The sequence below is a fragment of the Ammospiza nelsoni genome, chromosome 13, assembly GCF_027579445.1.
Source record: "Ammospiza nelsoni isolate bAmmNel1 chromosome 13, bAmmNel1.pri, whole genome shotgun sequence".
In the NCBI taxonomy this organism is placed as follows: domain Eukaryota; kingdom Metazoa; phylum Chordata; class Aves; order Passeriformes; family Passerellidae; genus Ammospiza; species Ammospiza nelsoni.
Window position 1 is genome coordinate 4,259,648 of NC_080645.1, and position 27,662 is coordinate 4,287,309.

Here is a 27,662-nt window from a genome sequence, read left to right on the forward strand (position 1 = left end):
AGTGACATAAACGTGTCCCATTTAGCCCTGACTGCACTCTCTGTGGCATTAAAGCACACTCATTTTTAGTGAGCAAGTTGGGAGCACAGACATACCACCTACCATCGAAGTGCACTGCCACAGAAACAATGAAGCTACAAGATTTACATGGACAAAACAAAAATTTTTATTAGCAAACAAGTAAAGATTCATCATCACTGGTATTGTTTTCAGAGAGGGAAGTAGATGACTGTAACATTGGCACTTCCACAGAATGGCAACAAGCTGCATGAACACCCAAAGGCTCCTCCTGGTGTGAGTTAGGGCAACACTGGTTTTGTCCATTCACTTGGATATGAACATTCATAGGGCTGTCTGGATAACCAGACTCCCACTTTTTTAAGGGTAATCTACATGGATCTTCACTCAGTGGATGACTTCCACTTAAACTACTGTCCTCTGGGACAGTCCTCCTGGATACTGACCCTCCATGGATCGTTTCTGTAACGCTTTCAGATAAAGGATCTCTGAAAGCCTTTCCTGTATCTGCTTTACTGCACTGCTTAAGCTCTCGGTCAGAGTCAGCACTTAAAGATTTATTGGTGTGTCCAGCCTCGGGCTCTGCATGTGCTGCTGTGCAAGTATTTGGCTGGAAGGTGCTGGAAGGCGATGGCTCTGTGATTTCAGTCTCTGGCTGCAGGCTGCTACATCCAGCTTCTTGTGGGCCCCTGGCCTGGCCACTGGCCTCGGAGCCGGGTGCTGCTGGGGAAGGGGGAGGGCTCCGAGCAGTCCCAGCAGCACTGCTGATGATGCCATCCCCCAGCGTGGTCTGGGAGGTGCGGGCAGGTGTCAGCAGGGGGATCTGTCCTCTCGCCCGGGGCCTGTGGAACAGCCTGCCCCAGAGCCGGCCCAGGCGCCGGCGGGACGAGCTGCGCCGTGAGGAGTGGCGCCGCATCTGCCTGCGCATGGCCGTGCGGATGTTCTGCAGCACAGAGGCCTGCAACACACAGCAGAGACCAGCATTGCACAACACTGCAGAGACTGCTACACCCTCCTCTCCCCACGAATATCTCCACTTTGCCACAATACTCAGACTCCGTCCCTGTGCTTGCTTCTTAAATGTGTATTATCTAACAAACTATTGGAGAACACCAAATGTGGCATTCACATCCTCTCAACAGCGAGAGATCACGCTCTCTCCCAGATTTTCTCCTGGAGAAGCTCAGAGAGAAGAAGAGAAAACAATTCTTATCCCTACTTGCTGCTCCTGTTGTTTTTGCACATGTGGAATATGTTATGGAGATTCTTTACCTGAAGGGATTTGGTAATTGGATTCTGGGGATGGTTGTTTATATTAATTAACCATAACCAATCACTCAAAGCTGTGTTCTGGTTGTCTTGAGACAGTCACAGGTTTTTCTTTAGTATTCTTTGTAGTATAGTATCTCTTTAATATAATATAGTATTAATGTAATAGAATATAGTTTAATAAAGCAGTTATTATTTAATATAATAACTAATAATTTATTGATTATAAGTTATTAATAAGTTCAGCTTTCTGAATCAACGGAGTCAGATGCCAACCATTCCCTGCATACTATAACCAAAGACAGCTCTGCCTGTACCAAAAGACTCTCATAGATTTATAGAATGGTTTAGCTTGCAAGGGACCTTAAAGATCATCTAATTCCAAATTCCCTGCTGTGAACATCTCCCACTAGACCAGGTTGGCCAATGCCCCAAACAGCCTGGCCTTGAACACTGCCAGGGAAGAGCAGCCACAACTTCTGCTCCTTACAGTGTTTCCTTTATGAGTTTCAGCTCTGCTTGTCTGCCTAGAAAGTTAATTTCCCACTGGAGTAACAAACTACAAGTGCTTTATCACATTAGGAACTGTATCTCAGATGGGTACTTCTGACACTATAAAGGAGTTTTCTGAGTACTTAGCAATGAAACAGAATGACTTAGTGGCTTGACAGTGTAATTTACCTGTAAATGAAAACCAATCATTTTGGAAAAATCCTGCTATAGAGTCTTTATTTTCTTATCAGTTCAGGCCTATTTACAGTTTCAGTTTGAAAAGCCTTTTTCTTCTATCTGCTTTGTAACCTTTCTCTCTGTCTCCATTCTATCTTGATGTACAGCAAAAGTGATTCTCACTGCTGCTTCCCAACAAACACATTCAAAATGTGTTCAAAATATATATTAAAAAAATATATGGGTTCAAAACTACCCACAGCAAGATCTGTGGCTCTTCAGCTCTGTGTAACACATACACATTTTTATATTACTTCCATATAATTAGCCACTGAAATACAGTTCCAGATTGATTGTATCTAATTTATAGCAGTTTGGCTGCTGAAATATAAATTGTCTGCATACTTGTGATGCATTGTAGACAGGGAAGTCTTCCACAGGGGGGATGAGTCCTTGTGCAATCAGCTGGCCATAGGAAGGTGGAGCTTCCCTCCGCACAAACTCTGCCTCCAGCCGCGTCATCTGAGTCTCGAAGGCTCTGGAACAGAACACACAGAAAGCATGGAACACAACAGAACACACAGAAAGCATGGAGCACAACAGAACACAAAGAAAACATGGAACACAACAGAACACACAGAAAACATGGAGCACAGCAGAACACACAGAAAACATGGAACACAACAGAACACAAAGAAAACATGGAATACAACAGAACACACAGAAAGCATGGAGCACAGCAGAACACACAGAAAACATGGAGCACAGCAGAACACACAGAAAACATGGAACACAACAGAACACACAGAAAACATGGAACACAACAGAACACAAAGAAAACATGGAGCACAGCAGAACACACAGAAAACATGGAACACAATGGAACACAACAGAACACACAGAAAACATGGAACACAACAAAACCACACAGAAAATATGGAGCACAGCAGAACCACACAGAAAACATGGAACTCAACACAACACACAGAAAACATGGAACACAGTAACAGCTTGCCCTGCCTCCCTGACACTAATGTATATGAGTGTTGCCACGTTTCTCTTCCCAGAGAAAAGCAAAGCACAATTCTTCCCAATAATATTTCTGGGTTTCATGTTCTCTGACCCTCAGAGAAAAAAAAAAAATTCTTATCTCATTTACTGCTCTTGTGTTGTTCACAAGTGGAATGCATTGTAGAAGACTGTTTACCTGAAGGGAATTGATAATTGGATTCTGGTGTGAGTGTTTTGATTCACTGACCAATTGGATCCAGGTGTGTCAGGGCTGTCAGCTGACAGTCACGAGTGCTTGGCAGGTTCAGTTTAGATGTAATGTAATATAGTATAGAATAATACAGTATAATAAAGTAATTTATTAGCCTTCTGATAAGATGGAGTCCTCCTCATCATTCCTCTCCTTTGTCAGGGGCAAAAATATCTACTATACAAAAGTACTGCCAAAGGGCTCATGCTAGGAGTAAAACCACATGAAAATCTTATCAGGATGCAAAAATAAACAAAAGTATGAAGACTACAGGGTATAAACATTAATTAATCAAACTAGCAAACTCTCTAGTGCAGTCTCAGGTTGGACACTGTGGCAACTGAAATTTTTTCAAGTGGCCAGTAATTGTTGTGCCAGTAACAGCAGTAACTTGTTCAGCTAGGGCCCAAATGTTATTTTGGAAAAGACATTAAGAACTGGAAACAATCACACAACAGGGCAGCTTGCAGTGCAGAGAGGTTTGCCAGTCCTGCCAGAACAGAGGCACTGAAGTTCCCACCTTAGCACAGCAGCTCTTTTGCAGGTCCTTAATCATGCAGATTTGATCAAGAGAGAATGTAAAGCACACTGTTTAAAAACACAGTGTTAGCAGCACAGCACAGGGCTGATGCAGAACCAGAAAGTCCCTTATGAATCCTACATGGCAGAACCCACTTCTCCCAGGCAAAGAAACACACACTACACCCAGAATGAGGCACACAGAACCAGGGGAAAGGGGCACAGCTTATACCATGAACAACACCCACTGAGAACAGGCCCCATCAGAGCAGGACATTGCTTTAAGCAGAACTGAGACCTGGAGTATTTGGGGACGGATGAATGGCTGTTCAGATTCAGTGAAGACTTCACTGAAGCAGTTCAGCATTCAGTTTTTGGCAGGGGCACAGGGTTTGTTGCAAGGGGATGAGAAGGAAAAGGCAGATGAGGACACAAACAGATTCTGCCATACTGCACAATAACCATGTACTTCTCACAGACCACAGAAGAGCTGCTATTTCCACTCACTACTTCCAGAAATCTTCTCTGAGCCTAATGCAGTGAAAACTATTTAGCTGTCACCAGGTCCTTGGATTTGATTTCATAGCATTTTGCAAATTCTCTGGTTAAGAATTGCCTCTCTTTTCCTTTTAACAGAACAGCAAAAACTACCACAGCTATAAAAACATCAACAAAGCAAAACAATTACCTGTACTCCCTGGTCCTCAGAGAATATAATTTAAATGCACAACCCAGTGCTATGACTAGCAGCAAGCCACACACAAGACTGCCAATGAGGGCAGCTGTGATGACCTTCCTGGGGACAATCACCAGGCAGTTACGCTCATCACTTCCATCCTGGCAGTCTTCTTGCCCATCACAGCGCCAGGTCTCAAAGATGCACAGATTTGTCCCACAATGGAAATTTCCTGGCTGGCAAGTAAAGCAGTTTTTTTCATCTGAGCCATCTGGACAGTTCTTCTGGTTATTACAGCGGTCAAGTATTGAGTAGCAAAGCCCACTGTTTCCTTCACATGGGTATTCATTCTTCTGGCAAGCAGGACAGTTCTCCTCATCCTTGCCATTGGGACAATGCCACCAGCCATCACAATGCTGCTTATCTGTAAAACACTCCTCATCACTTCCACAAGGGTGCTCCCAAGGCAGGCAGTACCCTTTCACCTGATACGTTGCATTGAATCCGTGGCCAGTGCTCTTGGAGCGGGCATGGTACGAGACAGTGAGCTGGCCCTTGGACGACTCCACACTCACAGAGTGCCTGTTGTTGTGGTGTGAGAATGTCTGCATTAATTTATCACCTCTCTCTCCAATGCCATCATACACCTTCACATAGTCATTGTAGCCCAGCTGCAGGTCGAGCTGCAGCAGCACGTGCCGGTTGTCCTGCGTGTCCACGTACCACGTGCAGCGAAGGTCTGACCTGCTGTGGTCTGCACGGAACAAGTCTGGGGAAGCAAAAGATCCATAAAAATTCCCCAGCCTTTTGCCACAGGAAAGATCAGGACAATTATCTTCATCAGAACCATCCCCACAGTCTTTAACTGAATTACACCTCAGCTCATTTGGCAAGCATTTGGTGGAGTGCCCTGTGCTGCACTGGAACATTCCTGAGGGGCAGATGCTGGATGGAGGGTCTGTTGGGGGGACAGTGCAATTCTTCTCATCTGAGTTATCACCACACTCATCCATGGAATTACACTTCCAGGTACTGGGAATACACTTCCCATTTGCACAGTGGAATTCATCTGACTGGCACGCAGACTGACCTATCTTTCCTGTGAAAGAGGACAAGAAGAAAAAAAAATCAGTTTGAAAACTTTTGGAACAATCTGATATCGTTTTTCAACATCTACTACCATGCATGTCACAAGCTAATTAGTCAGGCCAGAACACTTCAGCAACACAGTTAAAAAGCCACATGTAAATAATATCAGTGTTACCACACCAATACCTTACAGTCATCAACGGCCCAAGATGCTTGTCAAAAAAAAGTACTCCTGTCTTGCAAGTTTTGCCAGAGAGAGTATGAATTGAAGTCAACAAACCCCCAAGATTTTACCTCTAATATAAGAAAGGCGAAATCCCTGAGCCTGTCCTGAGCTTGATGCATCTGAGTGAAAAAATATCCACACATGGTCCCTTGCAGAGATGAAAGATGGAGGTATGGAAGATCCACACACTTTGTACTCCTCCCTCTTGGAAGATGGGCCAATCATCAACCAGTCTACTGCACACTTCTGAGAGTCTTCCAAATCAAAGTTCTTAAAACTGTTCAGAACAAAAGAAAGCACAAGTTACAAAAAGAATATGTATCTAGAACAAAAGCTAACAGAGAAAGAACATACTCTAATGGCTGACTTTCTGCATCAAACAGTGCTGACATAAAGGTAGGGGACATGTTAGGGAGGGAAAAAATACCTGACATGAGAAGAACTGGTGAATGTTTTCATTCTTTTCTAGCCTTCTGCTGTATCTTTTTCTCTATAGTTTAGTATAGTTTTAGTATCTAATTTCATAATATAAATAGAATATAATACAGCATAAATAGAATAGAAATATAATGCATATAAAATAGAATATAATATAGTATAATATAATACAATGTAAATATAGTATAATATAATATCAATATAAATACAATATAATATAATAATAAATCAGTCTCCTGAGAACATGAAGTCAATTCCTCATCTCTCACCTCATCCTGGGGACCTCACAACGCAACAGACTCTGGTCACAAATGATGAGCAAGGTTCATGCCAGTCAGGAAATTGTATTTGCCTGATTCTCAAAATACCTTTCAGCACAATAACTTCTTCAGTTTCAGATCAGTGAAATAAAATCAACTGGGTTTATCACACATGTTGATGTTTATATAGTACCTGTCATCACTCAAATGGATAAGAAGAATATGGATAGAGATTAATTCCTGCTCTGTAAAAAAAATTTAATAGTAGCTGATCTGGTGCAAAGAGTTTGCAGTCTGACTGTTTGCAGGACACTGAACACAACTGGATAATAATCCCTACCCGTGGCTCAGGAACCATATGTGGTATTTGTTGTCTGATGAAACAGATTGCATTTGTATGCAGCAATCTGCAATGACAACAGCAGATTGCAGACTGCACAGAAAAAGCATACTCATTAGGAAAGGGCACACTGTTCAGAACACTCAGAAATTAATTTTGGTCCTTTTTTATGTAACTCAGCTACACCAAATTAACTTGGGAGAAGCTGTCCATACTCCATGCAAATATCTAGACAGAATTTTCCAAAAGGCAGAAAAACTTGCAAAATACAGGTCTCTTCCCTAAATGATTTTTCACAAAATCAAGACAAATTCCTTGAAAAAGATAATGGAAAGAATTTTCTGATATCAATGTGTATTTACAAAAGGCTGTCAATGCCTGCCTGATCTTGACCTTTGAAGCTGAAAAGGAAAGAACAGCAAATATATAAACTAGCTAATTCATTTAGGCAGGAGACAGCCTACCCACACCTCTAGGTCCTGCAAATACATTGGCTTAATAACTCTCAAAAAAATGTTATCAGCAAGAGCATGAGAAGTAAGAGAACACTGAAAGTGATAAGTTAAAATGGAAATTAGGAGATGACAAACAACATATGTGCAAGGACATTCCACCCAGAAATGTCCTTCCTCCTCTAACTCTTTCTCCCACCAACCTCTGTGTGTCTTCCCAGCTGTGAGGAAATATTCCCACAGCACTTAATTCTTTGCTATAAGCAATCCCATCAAGCTTCTGAAACCAGCATATTTTGCAAGGAAGTTTTAGATGGCTGTGCAGCCAAAATAAAAATATTTAAGTACTCAGCCATTCAAAGATAAACCAGAGCATTTCTGTTACAGGTGTTCTGCATAAAATGTTTTTAATGACCAAGAAGTGAACAGCCACTGCACCATGAAAGGGAATTATCCAAAGCATCAGGGAAGCTATAGGTACTCACATAAAGTTTGTTTGTTATGAGATGTGAGCCAGCATTACTGAGCTACCACAGCAGTTTTGCTCTCTGTGACTCATTTTGGCACCACACATCATGCAGGGTTTCTGTCATCTCCTTGGAGGATTGTTCATAGGAATTTTTTAATAAAAACTTTTTGACTAAGTGTTAGAAATATCCATCTGCCCAACAACAGAAGGTTTTAAGGAAAAAGAACAGTCACTAAATCAAGAAATTGAAACTCAAAACTGGGAAGGGGGGGGGGGGGAGGGAATGACTAAAAAAAGTTCTTTTTGTATGTTACAAACAAGTTCATTTACTACATCTTTTGGTGCTTGACTTTTGTAGTTATTTTAGATGTACCATAATGACCCTTAGAGATGCCAACAAATTGTTCTCCTATCTTACCCAGCTCCCAGCACTCCCACTGGGTCCCACAGCCACTCATTTTCCTTGCTCTGTTGAAAAGAGCTACTTTTGTCTATCAAGTAAATAATTCAGCCATAGCATGGTTACACAACACAGACTGCACAACCCAAGGGGAGAATTTGCCTATGCAATAAGCTGTCTATAACTTACTTTAAAAAGCACTTCTTTCTAGAAAAAAAAAAGAAAAATATTTAACACTTTCAAGATTCATACAGAGGAAGAGTACAGAAAAGTCAGCCACATGCACATACCTTGTTTACAAACTCCTTTGCAGGTGACAGCAGTACCCTCAAGAGGCTGCATTTGTGTACAATTAATACCTTTTACTTGCACCTTGGAAATGTAGTACTGTACATTATTAATAAACAGGGGTTTTTTTGGTTGTGGAAGAGGAACAACCTTTAGTTCCAGCTTCCAATGCAGAAGCCCAGGCATACAGAGGATAACAGATTTTCCCGAGTGTCACTTATGGATCTCAGATTCAGAGCAGAATCCCACATTTCTTCACTGACAAATCCAAACTTCAGCCACAGAGTACAAGGGTGATGAGGCAGAACAGACTTGCAAGGAAACACTGTGTTTAAAGATTCCCCAAGAACACCATGCCTCTCAGAGATACACAAGCTACTGGGAAAAATGCCTTGCTATTCAAAAAGGGAAATACAGAATATTCACAAGAACAAACGCTGCTACAAAAACAAACATCTTAATCCCAAGTGCCCAAAAGTTTAAACACAATTTCTCTGTGTTCTAGTTCTAATGTGAAGTTTTATGTGTAATAGATACCACAGCAGTTAGAGAGTTTCTTCTGCTAAGAGACAAAGCAAAGTCAAAGCAATTATGTTCTCCCTTATGCAAACTAATCAACAGATGTATTTTCAACAAACTTTCCTTTGATTAAGGCATTGTCACTATTTCAGCACCCTTTTAAGTTATACCCCTACTAGAAGCATATTTTTCCTCATTTACACTGATGGTGATTTTACAAGACAAAAGCATTATATACTTGAACAAGCCCTCACCACAAAAAACCCACTATCTTCTAAAGAAATATGAAAACAATTTGAATACATACATTTGCACTTGTAAGTATAAATAATTTGGCTTCACTTCATAATGTATTTGTGACAAGGTTTTGTGTCAGAGGTTTCTGCCATTCTACTCTGACATTAATGATTTATTTTAGCCAAGACTCCTGAATACTGCACTCAGCCTCTATTGTTTTACTTCTTTCATCATCTCTAATTAGATCTAGAGCTGCTCTGTTATATCCTCTGAAGAATAACTTAATCCCGCTACCCACAAAACATTTATTTATTCAGCTGAGCTTTGTCAAACTGGAATGCAAATTTTTCTGTCAAAAGGATTGAATGAGTATTGGTATACAGTGGAAATACAGGACAAAGACTTGTGCTTGTACTGCTTGTAGGACTACACAGCCACCGTACAGTCTTTGGAAAAGTACTCAAGCCTGTAGTTACTGATCTTGAGGGAAGTCCCAGACCTTTTGTATCAAAAACCTACATTTTTTGTGACTGAAAGAAGAAGCAGGAGCCATACTGAAACAGAGAGTACTCATTTGTAGCATCATCCATATCTCATGCAGCACCAGCCAGTGCCACAGTATTTTTAAATACTTTGGGCAGGGAAGCACAGGGTTTGAGAGGAAAAGCAAAGACATTCTGCTCAGCCCCTAATCCTCCCCAGCAAAGCCCTCTGACAGTTCTGCAGGAGTGGAACAGGGACCCAGGGGTGATCCTACCATGCAAACTGCAGGGCACAGGGTGTTAAATAAACTCCATTCCAGCCCTACCCCGCTGCTCCAGACACCCCCTCCACCCCAGGGCTTCTAACAGAGCAAAGCTCCCCTGCCTGGTGATAAATGCACCCTTGGCACCTGGTGATAAAGGGAACAGAACCTGCCTTTCCTCAAGGCTTTTTTTCCTCTCCACAAGCAGAGCACACAGCCCTAGTGCACAGGGCAGGGAGAGGAAAAGCAGTAAAACATTGGTATTTCCAGCACCAGAACTACAATGGAAACAAAATGCAACACCCATCACAGAACATCTTTTTAAATGGCCTGGCCTTAGGCTGCTCTCACTGCTACCTGTGGATCTCCAAAACAATACAAGAATGTAGAAGGAGACTGGTGTACAAGATCAAAATTATTGGATCGAAATTTGCAGGTTTTGTTTCTCCTGTGTGATGGTGTTCACAGGGGTTTTCAGGTGAGGGAAGAGATGAGAATGTTGACTCCATGCTCAGAAGGCTTGATTTATTATATATATATTTTTATATATATATATATAAATATAAATATATATTATATATATATTACATTAAAACTACACTAAAAGAATAGAAGGAGAAGTTCTCCTCAGAAGGCAGGCTAAGAATAGAAAAGAAAGAATGATAACAAAGGCAGCTGCCTCACACTCTCTGTCTGAGCCAGCTGACTGTGATTGGCCATTAATTAGAAACAACCACATGAGACCAATCCCAGATGCACCTGTTGCATTCCACAGCAGCAGATAACCATTGTTTGCATTTTGTTCCTGAGGCCTCTAGATTCTCAGGAGGAAAAATCCTAAGAAAGGATTTTTAATGAACAGATGTCTGTGACGGTCCTGAAAGATGCTATTGTCTTGCTCTTGGAATGTCTCTTCCACATTTTTATAGAGAAGTACAACAATAGCCAATGAAACACTGAAAGTATTCAGAACTTGAGGATCAGAACAACCCAGTGTGAACCGAGAAATGCAGCACTGAATTCTGCAGAAATCAGTAAACTCATCTGATTCTTTTTCCAGTGAAATGACACTGAAATAGAAGTTACCAACTGTAAACAGACCTCCAGGAGTTCACAGGAAATTACTGTATTAGTCATATACATCAGTTTTTGCCTATGTACTCACATGAAGTAACAGCCTACCATGGTGTCTTCCTATTATCTATTTTTACATTGCTGGAAAGTATTTCATTAAACCAGACTACCATAAACACACATTAATAATCTATACATATGAGAAAAATTTGCTTCCTGCAAAACTAATGCTTAGCAGAGCTTAGTTTTTTGCCATCTGCACTGAAAGGAACAGCAGCAGCTAGGGAAAAAAAAGTACTTCTATAAATAATGTAGGGAATTCTCCACAACCCTTTCAGTAATTTAGGCACGAGGGACTACAGATTAAAGAAAAAGAAAGCTTTCTTAGTAACTGGGAAAGGACAAACATGGGATGCAAAATCTGAATGAAAGCAATTAGTAAATAAATAAAAAAGTAAATGTCCAATTTAGCCCTCTCAACTAATTTTAAAATTGGAGAATAAATATTATGGATAGGTCAGTAAAGCACAGTCCCAGAATAAAACCAACCAATTCAGCAAAAAAGTTATTTCTATTTGCCAACTTCTCACAGAAAGTGTAGACTGTGAACAACTGATGACTTAATTGGCTCATTAAAAACTCCTGCTTAACCACTGAAGCACAAGGACCTGAAGTCAGGAGAGCTCCACTCCCCTCCCAGCTCCCAAGCAGCAGCTAACTGCATGACCTTAGACAAGAGACACTGCCTAGGAGGGGCTATTTCTTCAAGTAAATGGCTATTGTGAGGTTTTCTCCAATTAATGTCAATGAATTTGGTACACAGATTGTGAAGCAGTCCCTTTAACTCTTCACACAATTACAGACCAGCAAGAATACATGAACAGGCCTCAATTTTATGCAGAAATTGAAACTCAAATGGTATCTGACAATTTCTTTTTTACAAAGCCACTGAAGTGAAAGCCAACGAAGGTGATCCCCTCACCTCAATTAATAAGAGACAGCTTGAGTGGGCCACTAAGGAGATTGCTTTTCAATACTCTTATCTTGAATTCTGAACATGGACTTGCAGTCCCCTAAATTCCAGTAAAAAAATAATAAATTTATACTCCACCCACACCAGGGTTAATTACAACCATCAAGTAACAGCAACTGCTAAACAATTTTTTTTCATAGCTGTGAGGAAACATAAACCTATAAAGCCTGTAAATGATGGCACAGAGGCAGTTACTGCATATGATGTGTTTATATGATCTGACATGGTTTTATGTAATCCTCTGTGAAAAGAAGAACAAAAATAGAGAAAATGGGTGGGAAAATCAAATAGTTTCCAAAACAATAACTAGCAACTGATCAGTGAATTTAAAGAAACATAACATAGTTTTGGAAAACAGTGGCTATAGGCTTGTTCACAGTCTCAACAGAACCATTCCATCAGACACATGAACTTGAAAGAAAGTACTGAAATATGCATACAGAGTGGTATAAGCACAAAGAACATAAACTTCCTGTTCATGGGAGAGCTCCCTCAAGGATTTATAAAAATTAAACTGTAAAGCAAAACAATAGGCATGGAAATGTGAGGATATGAAGAAAACACATGAAAGACAGACATTAAGACACAGCTTCTAAAGGAGATGGACACAGAAGCCAGCATCTTACACACACATGTAGATCTGGTCACTGTTCTACTGAAAGCTGCTGAAAAATAGGTTTATAAAAATAACCACCAAGTGCAAACAGTTTAGAAAAAAAAAAAATACTTTCAATTGCAATTTTATCCCTTAATGACTCCTGCTGTATCTCATTTTATATTTCTCTTATATAACACTGCTGTCTTGCTGTCAACGAGAATTCAAGATCAAAGGAAGTGCATACTGTGTAACATAACACAAAGGAGATGGGCTTTTCTGAAACCTTTCAAAATGCAGATGTTAGCACAACAACTGTGTTTGATTTTCCTAGGAAAATTTAAAAAGCCACTCTAATGCCCTTACCAACACATTGTTAGAATAAGAAGCATACCCAACTGGAAAGCAGAAACATGTTTGCATTTGAAACCTCCCAGCCCAGGCAAGTCAGCTCCTTCTTTTACATCCCTGCCGTTGCAAGGGCAACAGCCTTGTCAAGGAATCCTCAGATGCTGTAATATTTTGCATTTCATACCCTGGAGTGAGTCATTCCAAGCACATTCATAGTCCCAAACACACCACAACACATCCCTGGGATGTAAACACATTGTTTCTATTGTTTGCATGTGCAGAGGAGGGCAGGATACGGCTGTGCATTCAGTGAGAGAAAACAAACCCATTCAGAAATCTTGCCATTCATATTGCTGTGCACATATCTAAACTGTACACACATTATTACCAGCTGCCACACCTCATATGTTGTTTCTCCAGCCTGTTACACTCACAGCTGCAGAAGAGAGTTCTAATTCTAACTGGAACTCTGGGACATTTTCACAGCCTAAACTGCAGCATTATTCTCCAGAGCCAAGTCCTGTCTCTCATTTGTCTGCTTTCTCAGCTTCCAACAATTTCTGCTTTGAAACAAATTCCCCACATCCAATGTAGTGTAATGGGGTTTAAATGCATGTTTCTATTTATCAATGTCAAATGCTGGCAGGTATTTACTTCATGACTTTTGGTGAGTAGTTCCTATTTTGAACTACGGATGGTAGAGCCTTCCTATTTTCCATCTGTGGCAGATTTGTTTTCAATTTCTGAGCATCTGCACTTGAAGCAGTTTTGTAACCCTTTTAAGCAGCTGAGCAAAGAATGAGCAGATGGTGTCAAATGTAAAAGTGCTAAAACCCCCCCAAAAAACTTTTCCTATGTTTTATTTTTTAAGTAAGAAATTATTGGCTTATGATGGATCCCACCACTAGCCCAGAGAAATCAGGCACATTCACACTATGCTCATTTTATACCCTAAACATTCTTAACAAACCATTTACAGTACATTTTAGTCTTTATCGAAGAGCATTTTTCTAGAATTGAGCTGAAATTGTACCACAAATGCTAACTATTATTTGATTTGTTGGAAATTAATATTAAGCAGAAAAGCATGTATCTTTTGGTAAACAAGTAACAATAAGCAATAATTATCTTCAACTGTCTATTAAACATAACACCATTTCAAGACATTGGTGAAAATGCTAATTTTTTTCTAAAAATTTTACATGCCCACTGAAGCTGTTGCAGGTTTTTTAGCCTTCACCAACTCCTATTTATAAGCAATGAAGGGAAAGGGGACTATATAATGTGAGTAAATATATTGCTGTTTCCCACTCCCTCAAATGTCAGGGCTATATGAAATCTCACACAGGCATTGTGAAGATAAATACATTAACAGACCACAAGTGACTTCTGTAATCACAGATGTCAGGAGCAGCCTACAGAAACAAGCCACAGTGAAGCACTTTTAACTAGAAAGAGGTGCCCAACCTGGAACCATGTTCCAGTATAGCCAATAAGCCCCAGTGAAGCACTTTTAATTAGAGAGAGGTGCCCAACCTGGAACCAAGTTCCAGTATAGCCAATAAGCCACAGTGAAGCATTTTTAACTAGAGAGAGGTGCCCAACCTGGAACCATGTTCCAGTGTAACCAATTTCAGCTCTCTTTGATCAGTCAGTGGCTCTGAACACAGCCTCACATTGGTGTACCAGGTAACTTCCATTTTGTTTTGTTTCAGCAAAGCAGTGCTTTACCTCCACATATATCCAGCCATACCTAATTGTTATCATATCTCCATGATCTCCTTGGATGTACCAGCTGCAGTTTATGGCTGGAGGATAGTTGGATGGCCAGGAAGGGCTGTAGATGACTCCCCGTCTCTCTGTGTGCTGTTCCAGCTCTCCACTGCAAGCAGCTGTTAATAAAGGGAGAAAAATATTATTATTAATGCTTTGACTAATCAACAATTCATATTAGCTTCAAGAGCTTTCATCAGTTTCTGGAGACTGCAGACATATGAGAGTGAACAGTTTTATCCCCTTACTGCTCTCTTCCCTGCCCTGTTTTTTAATTAAGACACCCACACCAAGTGTAGGTAAGCATAACCTGCATTTCAATGCAGGACCAATCAATAATCTTGTATGAATCTACCACAGGCTACAATCAATATTACTGCATGGATTGCCAAGAGGATGTAATACAGAAATCCTTCTGAGCAGCCTCCAAAGCCTAGGCAGGTCACCCAGCAAGTGAAGATGATCTGTATTAACTGTAAAGTAACTAGGAACTCATTTTGTTGTGCCATGTTTCTGGCCATGCTGTTTATTCTCTTAACCACATGAAGAGTTTGTAAGGGTTAACAAAATATCACCACCCACCACACCCCCACACCTCCCACAAAAAAGTAAACTGCAATCTAATGTTAAATGTTTTCACTGAACATTACTAAAGTACTCTAAATTCCTTTTGAACCCACATAGATGGGAAAAAATTCAAGACAGGGAAAGGAGCAAACAAGGCCAAATAAAGCTCAGCATTTTCAAAGCACATTTAGTTCTTCCTATGGAAAACAGCAGGCTTTATCAAATACTTTAAATTTGTAATTAAGCAATTCAAAAATGAAAATTAAATGTTCTGAGGACAAGTTGAAAAGCTGTTCTGATAAGAAAACATACTCCAAGCAGATTACAAGAGGGAAAATTCTCTGCAATGCAATAGCTATTCTGAACATTCTCCAAAAATATTATTTAAACTATTTTTAAAACAAATTACTATCTAGAGCATGACTTGTGGACTGCAGCTGAATATTTCATTTTTGAAAGAAGCTTACATTCTTGTAGCTGAAAAATACAGAAAGGGGAAAAAAAAGATTGCCTATACCTTGTCACCTCATCCACACACACATCCAAATACACTGCATTATAAATGAGAGATTTACAGTATTGCTTGAAATCCAGCCACACAAATACACCACTTGCAATTCCCAGCTGGGATGGGATTTAGCTGCACTGGAGGGATGGAGGAAGGGGAACCAGCACAGCTGCTTGGCTGCAGTGGGGTCAGGTGGCAGGGCTGCAGCACATCCCCTCAGGAACCTAGGCTGGCACTGCTCTGTTTGTTCACAGTAAGCACTTCTGAAGTGAGAGCCACAGGAATACAAAAAGCACCAGGTGAGTAACTTACCTGAGGCAAAACATAAAAATGCTATTATTTTTACTCTCCAGGTAGAGCATTGCACTGAAATACAAGTATATAATTCCTACTAGTTTCAAAGGCCACAAAAACATACAGAATACATAAATACATGAAAATATCTATTTCCAAACAAATATTTTGCAGTAATGAAGTTACAAAAACAAGAACAAGATTTTTGTTATCACATTTCTAAAACCAGAGCAGCTCCATGCCAGCTGCTGGCAAATACTGAGATGCAGTTGCCATTACAGAATTATAAAAGAAATTTAAGATCCACAGGACTTTCCAACTCCAATTCTCAGTTTCTTTAGGTCCATAGCTGTGCTCCTCCACATACTTGTTACTGCATCAACATATCACAGTAGCAGAGGACCAAGAGCTAGCAAACACATAAAGGAGCTGCAAAGGCTGCATCTCCTACTGCCAGGTTAATAACACTTCAAAATGGGAAGGAAACAGAAAGTGAAAGAACAAATACAGCAGACAGCACTGTCGAGAAGCTTCCAGTGACACCTGTGCAAATATATCTGCTGTCCTTTTACCATATTATGTTTTGGATTAATATCCCTTATTCATAGTACTTGCAATAAAAAAAAAGAGTTAAAATTACACAAAACTGATTTAGTTTCTATTCTGAGGAAGTCCCACTGACAGGCTGATGGCTCTGCATGAGAACTTCCATTCACACATCCATCAGTGTAGTTAGGGGAACTATTATTGTCCCAAATACTTGTTTCTCAGTTTTAGGAAGTAATTACAAAGATTCTGAACAATAGTTACTTAAGTATCCCAGCTTTTCTGAAGTAATATCACTACATATTTTCCTTTTGGAATACCATTGTTTCCTTATGTAGAGGATCTTCTGTAACATCACAGTTCAGGTTTTCAGTGAGAAACGCTTTTTCTTACTAACACTGCACATCTGATATAAAAGTGAGGCAAGAAAAAAACAAGTGACAAAAGAAACAGATTCTTCCTTTCACCAGAAGAACTGTAGCTGTGCAAATCTAAGGACATAGCAAGGAAAGGGCTGCACTGACACTATGTGCCATTTTTGGCAGCTCCTCTGACAATGGCTATTGTTGCCAATACTTTACCACGGCCTTAGCCCCTCTGACACAAATCAAGCTTTTCAGACTTGTCCTACTCAAAATCAAAAGGACAATTGCTTAGCTCTTGCAAAGGGTCCTGATCTGAATGGACCACAAATCTGAATTAATATCTGTTTTGGTTTAAGACAATTTAAAGGAGAAGCATCTGGGTCTAGCTATCTCCCTCAGGGATCAAAATAAGCAATGAATGTAAGTAGATTAAATGAGAAAACAACCCTTTACTAAAAAGCAGAATAGCAACAGTCAGAAACTGTGGCTGAGACAGTTTAGTCAGAGAGAGAGAAACAGAGAACTTTCCCAGGCATCGTCCTGGGGAAGTTGTGGGAAACTCAAAGAAAAGAAATAAAACAATTCTTATCTCAAGTCTGTACTCCTGGTGTTTGTGAAAACATGTGGAATGTTGTATGTGACGGTTTTTGGACAACAAGGTGTTGTTCCTAATTAAACCAGTTGTGAGAGGGGTGTTGTTTGAGAACCAGTCAGGCTTTGGGTGAACAATCCTGCCTATAAATATCTGAAGTTCCTAACAAAGTTTCACTTGATGCCTCCTGAGTTTCAGCGTCAATGTCACTGCTTCTCACCGTTCCTAATCCAACAACGACAAGAAACAACAGCAAATAACGACTGAATACAAAACTGCTCAACCCTGTGGACTCCCCAGAACAAAAAGAGACCCCAAACAAAAATTGCCAGGCACAGCCCCCAAGGTGGTGCCCTGGATTTCGAGCAAGCAAAGGGGAAATGGTGTCAGTCTTCTCTCCACCGCCCCGCTCCGTTCTCCTATCTCTCACTGGGCTTATCTCCTGTGGGCTGAGCCCGGCCTGAAGTTCTGTGGGTTCAGGGCTGCCAGCTCACGGAGGGCACCTGTCCCGCGGGAGGCAGGGGCGGTCAGAGGGTGGCTGGGCAGGATGTGCTCGGCTGGCAGCGGCTGGAACGGCAGCGGGCGGCAGCGCCCTGTCCAACCGGGGTCCCGAAACCGCGGGGAGGGGACAGACCGACAGACACCAGGGCTGGAAATGGCTGATGGCTGCTGCTGCCTCTCAGAAGACACCGAGCTTGGGGCTAGAAACGGCGTCGCTGCAGCTTCCCTTATCTCCGAGCCCGCCACCATGAGGGGCAGAGAGGCTGCTCGGGCAGCTCTTGAACAACGCGCCAAAGCAAACTCGCACACACCATTCACAGACACACAAACTGGCACACACCACACACAAACACACCGCTCACAGACACACAAACTGGCACACAACACACTCACAGACACACAAACTGGCACACAACACACTCACAGACACACACACAACACACCACATGCAGACACACACACCACTCACACACACAAACTAGCACACACCACACACAGACACACGAACTCACACACAGCACGGTCACAGACACACACAAGCATTCACAGACACACAAACTCGCACACACCACACTCGCAGACACACAAACTCACACAATGCACTCAAAGACACAGAAGCTCACACACACCACACCACACACACACGCTCACACACACACCGCTCCTGGCCGGGGAACCTCCGAGATACAGGAAGGATTTCTGGGCACAGATTATTATGGGGTACACTGTCATTATGAAAGACACCAAGCCAGTACTGCCAAAACTTAATTACACTGTTTTAATTCTATGTCCACAGTCCCCTAAACCTGTTGGAGCAAACTGGGGACACACACATACACCCCTCCCAAAACCACTGTAGTGTTTACCCAAACCTCACTTAATTGCCTCATATTTTTGGTGCCTTTTTTCCCACCAATGCTCATTACTACAGCCTTTGCAAACATCAATTGATCTCCTCCTAAAGCAGCCCCTGCCCCTCCACTCCTTGTGCTCTGACTGCTGCAAGGAAGAAAAGGTGAAATATCCCAGCACAGCTTTCAGCAGCTCTTTTTTCACACACTTTAATCTTGAAAGAAATACTTTACTAAACACAGCCTTCAGTGCTGACAACAAAACAGTAAAACCACACAAGGGCAGAATTTATACTGTTGGGGCTTCATTATTAATAAAAGGGTCCCAATTCCCTCCTCAGCTCCTGGCCATGAAGCCTGCAAAATCACACACATGCCTAAGTACTGTGTTAATAAGTACTTAGGGCTTCAGCATGACACTGTGATTCCTTCAGGAAAACAAACAAAAGCCTGCTCAAATTGCCAAAACATCTAAAGGAAAGGGAAGTTCCTAAATAGAAAGGCACAGTCCTGGATTCCGTAGACCTTATCATCAGTTACAACACAAAAGAATAGTGATAACACAAAAGAATAGTGATAACACTTTTTCAACAATTCAGTGTCTTTCCATAGCCTTTCTGCACAAACCTAGAAGAAAAGTGAAATCCCAATTTACTAAAAAACTCCAAACTGCCTAAATTTCCCACATTTAGCTTACTGAAGAAACATAAAAATACCAATTCCTGGACTGTCCAACCAACCCACCAAAAACCTTACTGAGATGGTGTTTTTAAAAAAAACATAAATTATGAAATAATTAACAATAATAAATCTTTCACAGTTAAAGAAAGCCCTAAACAACAACAACAACTAAACAAGCAAAGAAAAAGAAAACCCCAAACTTAAACAAATGCCAGAAGAGATCTGAGTTCAGAGAGTTTCTGTCAAGAGGATATAAATCTTAATGAGGGCATAAATCTTAATGAGGCTTTCTGTAACAATCAAATGGATTTCTTCTACTGTAGACAGCAGTAGACTCCCTCTGCCAGTTAAGTATGCCACAAATACGTGCAATGACATTTCCAAAATCTTTACATTAATAATATTACTCTTATTTTTGCAAGAGTAACTGTAATAAAACATACATTAAGCTTCAGCAAAGGACAGAACTGAGGGTTCTATGCTGTGCTGGAATACATTTTCAGACAATCCCAGACAAAAATAAATCCTGCAGCTTCACATTCTTCTGCACCAATCACAAGGAACACATCCCAACCATCTGCTCCAGGATAAAAGATGTTTTGCACTTGCCACAGGAACCTCCTCTCAAACCCAAATTCTTGGCAATACACATTTCCTCAAGTAGCTCTCTCAGTGTCAGCAGGAAACTCTCCCCAAGTTCTCACAATGCTCCCTCAAGGGGGGATTGCACACGTGGTTTAATGCAGATCCCTTATGCCTGTGGAAAAAGAAGATTTCAGGCTCCCCTTTGCTTTGCCCAGGCTCCAGCTGACTTTTTCTGTCCCTGACCAGAGCCAGTGAAGGCAGAGTCAAGGGTTCCACCCACAGATGTGACAAACCCTGAGCTCACAGTGCTCCATCAACAGGCCCACCTGGCTTGGTGTGAGCACAGGTCAGAGAAGCTGCACAGGGATGGATCCCTCTGGTGCAATGACCTTTGATGATCATTTTCACCCCTCTCTTGCAATGACCTTTGATGATCATTTTCATCCCAAGCTCCAGTTACACCATCAGGAGACAAGCTAACTCAAAACTATGAAGACAAGAAAACATGAAGGGTACAGTACTCTGAGGTTTTCAGCATACTTTTGGAATAAAAGCCAGATGTTACAACTTATTTCTAGTGAAAAAAGTGTTAAAAAGCAGCAGAGCCAACTGGAAGAAGCTCTATGTATTTTAGGCTGGGACAGTACCACCAGTCTAAGTAAGCAACAACAGTAAGTAACTGTGTAATTACTTAATTTACATTCTGTAAACTCATGCATCATACACCAAACAGATGCCAAACTCCATCAAAAGCTAAAGAACCATCCAGGCAGAACATACAGGACATAAGTGACACTCTGTACTTTTTCCAGTGAAAGAATGGAAAATACTGTCTTGCAAACAACATGTCCTGCATGGTTTATCCACACTTCCTCTAATTTAAAGCTTAATTTAAGCAGGTTACCTAATCATAAAATTACTACCTTCTCCTGATTTAAACCTGCTCTCAACCCCCAATTTTGACTTGAACACTCAAGCTCCAGTATTATTCAATCTGCTGTCCTAGAATTATTTTTCTGTTCTCCAATATCTTTCCTCCCATCTCCCTTATTTGCCATTTTCAGTTTTAATATAAGTTGCAGCCTCTCTGGGAATAAAGTACATCTACATGTATGATGGTGGAGTGACAGTCACAAGGTTTTATCACTGAGAAGACCCTGACTGCAATGTTCCAATAATGCCACTAAGTCACAGCACTGCTAGAGAGAAGGAAATTACACTAAGTGCTGTGATTCTGGTTAAATTTCCACACTGACATTCATGAGACATTTTTAATATTCTTGTTTTAGCTTCTTCAGGAATGAGCCACTTTCCCTGACTTGGTGCTCCCAGGCACACTTCCCAAACAGAGTTTTCCTCTAAACATACCCAGCACTATGACCTTAGCCTCAAGTTTACAATTTTTATCTATCACTGACAATGATGCAGTCCATAATCCTGTTTGGTTTAAACCCAAGTGGAAAATAAACCCCACAGCCACTCCTGTCCCCCAACCCACAGGTGAGAGAGATGAAACACAGATTAGGGGATGAGATAACAATTTACTGTTACAATTCACAATTTAACAGCAACCAGATGAGAGAACAATCAGTGACAGTGACACCACCAATGACAGCAGCGTATGACAGAGGGCGATGGCCAAAGCCCTTGGAGCCTGACAGGGCCAGGGTGACCAGAGCACAGGGACAGGAGTGACCAGAACACAGGGACAGGGCCAGAGTGACCAGAACACAGGGACAGAGTGACCAGAACACAGGGACAGAGACAGGGCCAGAGTGACCAGAACAGTGGTGTGGCCTCTGCATGGCACCTTGGCCTTGTCCCCCCACCGGGCACACATGGGGACAGCCCTGGCACAGGGACAGCCACCCAAGCCTTGGGGACAGTGGGACAGCAATCCCTCGCCTTAGTGACAACAGGATGGTGATCCCTGGCCTTGGGGACAGCAGGACAGAGACCCTTCACTTTGGCTGACACCAGGACAAAGCCCAGGAAGACCTGAAGTCCTAAACTTCCTAAGATGTCATCGTTAGTCTGTCTTAAACAAATGTCATTTAAAAAGTCACTCTTTCATTAGAACATCTCTCTGCACAGGGAAGAAACGGTAACAGCTCAAATGAACAGTAAATAGAGGTAAGGAAAGTATGTCTTACCTAATGAGGTAACAGCACTCTCTATTTTCCCAGTCAGGAAGAGATTCACTGTGTAAAGACAGAAAAACAACGTTCAGACAAATTCTAGCAGTACAGGGTGGCAGTCAATAGTTCACCATTCCTGGGGTGTTAGCACAAACTCATTCCAGTTTCCCAACAAGAACTTTGCTTATCTGCACAGGCAAGTTGTGTACTCAACTGTTATCCTTCACTGCAGCTAAAACAAGTCAATACACAGTGGAAGTTTAGTATCTCTGAAACAGCTACCAAAAGAAACAACTGCCAATCTATTTCAAATTATCTCCCGTAGGATTAATTTTAATTGCAGAACACAGAAGAACAATCACATTAAAACACCATTATTATCCTTAAATACTTCTCTGAATACAGCAAAGTTTGCTCCCCCCAGGTAAATGTCACCTTGAAAATCAGCTGCTAAAGCTAACATGATTGCCTTGACTAAGCAAAAGCAATGAAGTTTTCAACAAGGTCCACTAATACAATCAAAACAGGATGAGGCAGTACTTGCAATACATATCTGACTTGCAAATTAAGTTCCAAAGACTCTTCACTTTCTCAAGTCTCCTCTCACAGTGTATACCATTAAAGTGATCTGGAAAGAGTAGTTATTGCCAAAGAAAATGTGTCCTGTGTCATTGCTGCTCCAGAAGTCAGCATTAACATGTAGTTCCCAATTAGCTTCCCCACACATTCTTTAAAAATTACAGCTTGTCCCACTGACTGCTCTCATTTCAGCAGTAATCTGTAATCTACAAAGATAGCCTATCAGTAAAATTACAAACGCTTAAAAAAATTAGAAAGGTTTAAAATGTTAGCAAAAACTTAATTTACAACATCCCAGCCTGAGAACTCGCTTTGGCTTTATTTTGCACATGTTAAGTCCTAAATCTTTTAATAGGCAATCTCTTGGCAAGAATTTAGTTAAAAACATCATTTAAACATCAACAATAGGAGAAGAGAGGAAGAGAAACCGTCCCTGTTCCCAACACTCATTTAGGAAGCAGCTGACAATTAACACTATTTATGGCTCAGAGTGGGCCCCCATTGTCTTCTACACTGTCCAAACACATCCCTAAACAATGACCCTTGCCCTACCTTCTGTTATAACTTAAACCGGTACAAGAAGTCCTAAAGGGGTGGAAATAAAAAACAATCCCTCAGCTTCCCAGTTCAGGCCCAGTCACATTTTTCAGTCACCACCACAGTGCAGCAGCCCAGGTGCCTACAGCTGTCCCTCCATAGCATGTATCTGGCTATCCACAGTTTGGATTTTCTCCTTTTGGGAGGACCTCAGAGCTCAGGATGAGGTCAGGCCCTACAAAACAGAGAGAAGGACTGCTCCTGGGGTCACTCATCACAGACTTCAGGGCTCCACCTCAGGGACAAGGGCAGTGACCTCCCCCTCCTTCTAAGTCTTGGGACTGAGCTTTTAGGAATACACAAAACCAGGAATGGCAGTCTATGTAATGCTACAGCTTGAGGAGAAACACACCTGAGCCACAGACTTGTGTTAATAAGCATTATTATGATGTTCAAAGGACCCTAACAGCACTGGTTTTATTACATAATTAGCTAACACCTGTAACATTTGTTATGTGACAATAACAGTGTGCCATGCAATTATTTCTTCTGTCACAGAGCTTGTTTGCTCTGTTAGGTGAGTAAGAGTACCTAGGAGCAAAAATACTGTCCTGTACCAGGAAACAACACAGCCCTGTTAACTCTGGCAAGCAGCACATCCGTTTGTGACAAACTCAGGATCACAGCAGCAACAGCAACACAACATTTCCTCATCCAGTATTAAAGTGCCACTACTTCTGTAACCATAGAAATATAGTCCTAAAGGCTGAGATGAAATTAATCCATGATTATGTCACAAATTTATATTCATGAGAAGTCAAATACTTGGTTTTGCTCCAAAGAAAGTACGGGAATATACTCTGCATAACTAACATCAGCACAACTGAAAGCAGGGTTTGAAGATCCAATGTATGGAAGTCTGGGTCTGTACTACCACTGTAATCCTTCTTTATGTTTCCTACCTGAACACTCCCAACAGCCATAAGAGAAACAAGCTCTGAAGCAGAGGTTTCCTCACATGGCTTAAAAGAGGCTCCTATGCCCTTTAAATGGAAATAAGTAGGATAAAGACAAAAGGCATAATAGAGTGCAATCAGCCAACTCAGAGCTGCATTACAGAGGACTTTTAAACAGTGAGCCCCAGTTTACTACCACAAATGCAGTGGTAAATATAGGCAGCCTTGCACACCACACCTGGCAGATACCTAAGAGAACACCCAAAAATACTCCTTTATCTCTGCAAAAAACTTTTATTGGCTGCAGTTGCAAGTTCTTCAAGAAGTCAGCCAAAATAGCTCTTTAAAATAAAATCTAAGTGTCACACCAGATATTTTTCCAAGCAACTGAATAAGTTTACAGTTTCCAATATCCATTTTGCTCACTCAAACCCCTCAACTCAAGCCACAAGAGCACTGTTAAACCAGCACCCAGCTCTCAAAATTGGCAGAGGCCCATAAGAAAGAACACCCATTCCCTGCTGATCTTCTTGTCTCTTGTCAAAATAAAAACAGCTGAGAGACTAGAGTATTAGAAAGTTTCCTAGATTCCCTTTTTCTTAACTGTTGAGCAGTTATGGGAAAGCCAGAAAAAAATCCCAGAAGTGGTTCAGTAGGCTTGAACTCCATGCAAGAAACTTACTGTGGCATTCATCTGGATTGCTAAATAATTCTCAGGGTGAGGTTTACAGCTTGGAAAGTGGCTGTTTAGATCAAAAGGGAAATTTACATCTTGGCACCTCCAAACCAAATGACAGCTACCAGGCTTTCCCCACAGCCAGAAGGAGAGACTTCAGTTTCACTGATTCCTTCTTATCTGGTAACTTTCTGTGTCCTCCAGAATTTCTCAAAATGATAAACAGAATGGCTTCACAAAAGAGCAGTTGAATCAAACCCAGTTGCAGCCTTTGGAGCAGCAGTTTACAGATGAGGTCACACAGCAATGGTCAGTGCATTGATACAGACACCAAACACCCACACACAGCCCATGGGAAAACAAGGAAAGAATGGCAAGGACCAAAAACAAGGATGAAAGGAAAGGACAGACAAGCAGGAAGTAAAACATAAAAACAGTTAAAGTAGCAGCATTAAATTCTTACGGGTTCACTAAAGCAAAATACCTTACAAGCTTCCCACCTCTCATGTTTCTTAACTTCCACTACTGTCAGTTGTGCAAGGAATAGGAATAAAACATTCCAGCTGAAAAGAAGAGCCAGACAGTGAAATTCTAGAAGTCATAGAAAGCAGAAATCTACTAAACTTTCAGCCTGACATCACCCACACCTAAAAACAAGAAGTGTTCTCACTTCAGCTCTGGAGTTTACATAACCTTTTATTATCTCATTAATCATTTTAACAACAACCATGCTATTTATGTCAACTAATAACAGGTTTAAGAAAGGTCTGACTGGGCCACAAAAAAAAAAAAAACAAAAAAAAACCTAAATAAAATTTTAAAAAACCCGAAACACCCCCAAAAAACAATAAGAAATTCAGAGATACAAGGAAAAGCTGTATCTTTCTCTAACTTTAAATAAGAAGTGCAGCAGACATTATTCTCATGCTGTGCACATGTCTCAAATCACGTTAAGACTCTGCAAAAAAGAAGAGTTGCACGACCTCTATGTTCAAAGTGTTTTATGGTTTAGCTAGCTTTTTACATTGCACTTATGTTAATTAAACTAGATACATTTGAAATAACCACAGCAGCCTTTAAACTTCAACTTCCTACATTTTTCTAGGTAAGCGCTGATGTTAAGGAAGCACTTTTACACAAACAAGCAGTCTGCTTTACAGAACAAGCAGTCAGGCCACAAGCTATCCCTTTCTGATCGTCTGCATAACGAATAGTAACTGTCACTCGGGATTATTAAAAATTAACTCTAATCCACTTCATTAGCACAGAGATGTGAGTTAAAGCATTCTGCATCAAGGAGCTGTGACAGTTTACCAAGTGAGTGTGGAGGGCTCAGCAGAGCTCTGCTCAGCTGCTCCTGATGCGCTGCCCCACCAGGATGCCCTGGCAGAGTTAAGGCAGCTCTAGCAGCTCCTAACTTCTCGTGTCCCTGTTAAACACGCCGGGCCTGTCGTTCGCTCCTTCTTGTCACAGCCAGGCGCCGAAGCTTCTGCCGAACAAAAACCATGCCCTGCCTGAACGGGCTGACAGACTGGAAAGCAGCAATACGCTTCATCACGTTGCCATAAATTAACACCTGCTGAGAAGCAGAGCGGAAAGCAACGGCTTCAAGCAGAAGGGAAGGAAGAGAGCAGAATATGGCAGAGACACGGAGGGAGACGAAATGTTTCTTCCCGCTGCCACTCAAGAGAAGCGCCGGGCAGTCCCTGGCCGAGCCCGCACCGCACTCAGCACAAGCTCAGAGCCCACGGAACAACCGCTGATGCCTCCTAAACTTTTTGGTTTTTTTTATTCACGGCTATGCGAGGTTATGGCAGCGCTTCCAGGGCCAAGGGCAAGGCGATGGGTTCCGCTGGACCCGGCAGCGCTCTGCGCGGACCCACACGGCCGGGCACAGCAGCCCGAGCGGCGCTGAGCGAGCCGGGGCCGCGCCGGCCCGGGGCCCGTTCGGAAGCGGTGACGGGAGGGAGCTCGGCCGGCACCATTCGGGCCGTGCAGCCTGGTCCCATCCCGCGCCCCACGGGCACTTCCCGCAGGGGAGGAGAGAGCCCAGCCGTCCCCAGAGCCGGTGCCCGGACGTGCCCCGCCGCCAGGGAGCGGCCGGGCCGCACTCACCCAGGCAGATGGCAGTGAGCGGCGCCAGCGCGCCCTGACGGAGCTCCGCGGCCGCTGCCTTCTCCATGGCGGGTCGCTGTCGCCTGCCCTTCAGCGCGGGGGGAACCGCGGCGGCTCCGCACCCGCCGAGCCGCTACGCCGAGCCGCAGGAGTCCTCGGCGGCGCCGCCGGCCCGCGGTGTCCCTGCCCGCCGGGGAGCCGGGAGTGGAGCGGGCGGCCGGCGCGGCCCCATGGCCGGCCCGCGCCGCCGCTCCGGGGCAGGTGGCAGAGAACAGACCCGACCGCAGCGCCGCCGCCGCTGCCCCACGTGACGGGCCCGCCTGCGAGCGGCTGCGGCGGCCGGGCCAGACAGCGAGGGGAGCGCAGGGGAGCGCAGCGCCGCCCCGCTCCGCTCCCTCCGCGCACACCTGAGGGGCCGCCGGGCGGAGCGCGGCCGGGGGCGGAAGGGACGGCGAGGGCCGAGCCCGCCC

The 27,662-nt window shown here is 42.4% G+C and overlaps 1 protein-coding gene across 2 annotated transcripts; it reads right to left on the reverse strand.

The window, feature by feature from the left end:
- Positions 1-142: 142 nt before the first annotated feature.
- On the reverse strand, positions 143-27,590 carry LRP3 (LDL receptor related protein 3). Of its 2 annotated transcripts, none has more exons than XM_059481631.1 (7): positions 27,193-27,590; positions 22,345-22,392; positions 14,682-14,820; positions 5,796-6,004; positions 4,425-5,511; positions 2,362-2,494; positions 143-976 (listed from the first exon to the last, which is right to left on the reverse strand). In XM_059481631.1, the coding sequence occupies exons 1-7, from the start codon at positions 27,257-27,259 to the stop codon at positions 170-172; spliced, it is 2,490 nt and encodes an 829-aa protein (XP_059337614.1). In that variant the 5' UTR covers positions 27,260-27,590; the 3' UTR covers positions 143-169. The 2 variants fall into 2 exon arrangements, with proteins under 2 accessions (XP_059337614.1, XP_059337615.1); XM_059481632.1 differs by lacking the exon at positions 27,193-27,590 and adding an exon at positions 25,562-25,577.
- Between the last annotated feature and the right edge of the window lie 72 nt (positions 27,591-27,662).

Excerpts from the sequence above, each read along its gene's own strand:
- LRP3 (XM_059481631.1), bottom strand. The coding sequence starts at position 27,259 with ATGGAGAAGGCAGCGGCCGCGGAGCTCCGTCAGGGCGCGCTGGCGCCG. Across the intron at positions 2,495-4,424 it reads CTGAGGACCAGGGAGTACAG|AGCCTTCGAGACTCAGATGA; the intron begins GTAATTGTTTTG and ends GTTCTGTTCCAG. Across the intron at positions 977-2,361 it reads CTGTCTACAATGCATCACAA|GCCTCTGTGCTGCAGAACAT; the intron begins GTATGCAGACAA and ends TGTGTGTTGCAG.